Below are 1,780 nucleotides of genomic sequence, written 5' to 3'. Positions count from 1 at the left end.
GAGGCAGAGAGAGAGCAGACGAGAGGAGAGAGAGAGAGAGAGAGAGAGAGAGGGGGAGGAAGAGAGACGGAAGAAGGGAGAGACGAGCCCAAGGAGATGAGAGAGACAGAGACAGAGACGAGAGAGAGAGAGAGAGAGAGAGAGATGAGAAGAGAGAGGAGAGAAGAGACGAGAGAGACACGAGACAAGATGAGACAGAGAGAGAGATGAGAGAGAGAGAGAGAGCGAGAGAGAGAAGAGGACAGAGAGAAGAGATGAGATGAGGAGAGAGAAGACAGAGAGCAGAACGAGAGAGAGAGAGAGAGAGAGACAGAGACAGAGACAGAGAGAGAAAGAAGAGACAGAGACAGAGCAACAGAGGACAGAGACAGAGACAGAGACAGAGACAGAGAACCAGAGACAGAAGAGCCGAGGGAGAGCGAGAAAGGCACTCGAGAGCGAGAGCGAGCCGCCGAGAGCGGAGAGCTCGAGAGCGAGAGCTGAGTAGCGAGAGCGAGATAGAGACAGAGAGAAATGAGAGATGACAGAGATGAGACAGAGAGAGAGAGAGAGAGAGAGAGAGAGAGAGAGAGAGAGAGAACACTGCCCACAAAATGAGGTGGAAACTGAGCTGCACTTCCTAACCTCCTGCCCAAWGTATGGCCGTATTAGAGACACATAAGTCCCTTAGATTACACAGATCCACAAAGAATTCAAAAACAAACCCGATTCTGATAAACTCCCATATCTATTGGGTGAAATGCCACAGTGTGCCATCACAGCAGCATGGTTTGTGACCTGTTGCCACAAGAAAAGGGCAACCAGTGAAGAACAAACACCATTGTAAATGCTACCCATATTTATGTTTATTTATTTTCCCTTATGTACTTTAACCATTTGTACATCGTTACAACACTTTATATAGACATAATATGACATTTGTAATGTCTTTATTCTTTTGAAACTTCTGTATGTTAAATATTTACTGTTCATTTTTATTGTTTATTTCACTTTTGTATATTATCTACCTCACTTGCTTTGGCAATGTTAACATATGTTTCCCATGCCAATAAAGCCCCTTGAATTGAATTGAAAGAGAGAGAGAGAGAGAGAGAGAGAGAGAGAGAGAGAGAGAGAGAATAGTGTGGTATCTGACCTTTGACCTCCAGATAGACGTGGTTCTCAGCGATGCCCAGAGAGTTCCTGGCCACACAGATATACTTCCCACTGTTGAGGGCCTGGGCCACATATATCTCCAGAGTCCCGTTTTCATGCAGCAAGTAGGGGTCCCCTTCCAGGGTGCTGGACTGGCTGTCCTTAAACCTGACAGGGAATAGTGGAACCATAGGTTCTGAACTTTTAACCTGGGATTAGGGTCAGATTTTTTAACACACACATACCATGCAGTTCTGTTGCACGAACGTTTGTTTCCTAAAGTTAAAACCCTGTTTCTTAAAAATGCTACAGCACTGTGTTGCAGCACTGTGTTACAGCACTGTGTTACAGCACTGTGTTGCAGCACTGTGTTGGTAGACAGTGACAGTTTGTGGTGTTATTGAATGAGTAGGACAGTGACAGAGTGTTGTGGTGTTATTGTGTGTAGGACAGTGACAGTATTGTGGTGGTTATTGAATGAGTAGGACAGTGACAGTTGTGGTGTTATTTGAATGAGTAGGACAGTGTGTGTGGTGTTATTGAATGAGTAGGACATGGACAGTGTTGTGGTGTTTGTAGAATGTGTAGGACAGTGACAGTGTTGTGGGTTATTGAATGAGTAGGATAAGGGGGGTAAGTGACAGTG

General features: G+C 45.2%; 1 protein-coding gene across 1 annotated transcript in view; it reads right to left on the bottom strand.

Moving 5' to 3' along the window:
- Positions 1 to 1,780, bottom strand: part of LOC112070774 (neuronal cell adhesion molecule-like) — a 169,829-nt gene that overhangs the window by 31,360 nt on the left and 136,689 nt on the right. Inside the window, 1 exon segment of the mRNA XM_070439121.1 lies at positions 1,136 to 1,343. Coding sequence (XP_070295222.1) covers positions 1,136 to 1,343 — 208 coding nt within the window.

The sequence above is a fragment of the Salvelinus sp. IW2-2015 genome, unplaced genomic scaffold (genome assembly GCF_002910315.2).
Source record: "Salvelinus sp. IW2-2015 unplaced genomic scaffold, ASM291031v2 Un_scaffold1422, whole genome shotgun sequence".
Classification (NCBI taxonomy): Eukaryota; Metazoa; Chordata; class Actinopteri; order Salmoniformes; family Salmonidae; genus Salvelinus; species Salvelinus sp. IW2-2015.
This window is presented reverse-complemented; position numbering and strand designations above follow the sequence as displayed.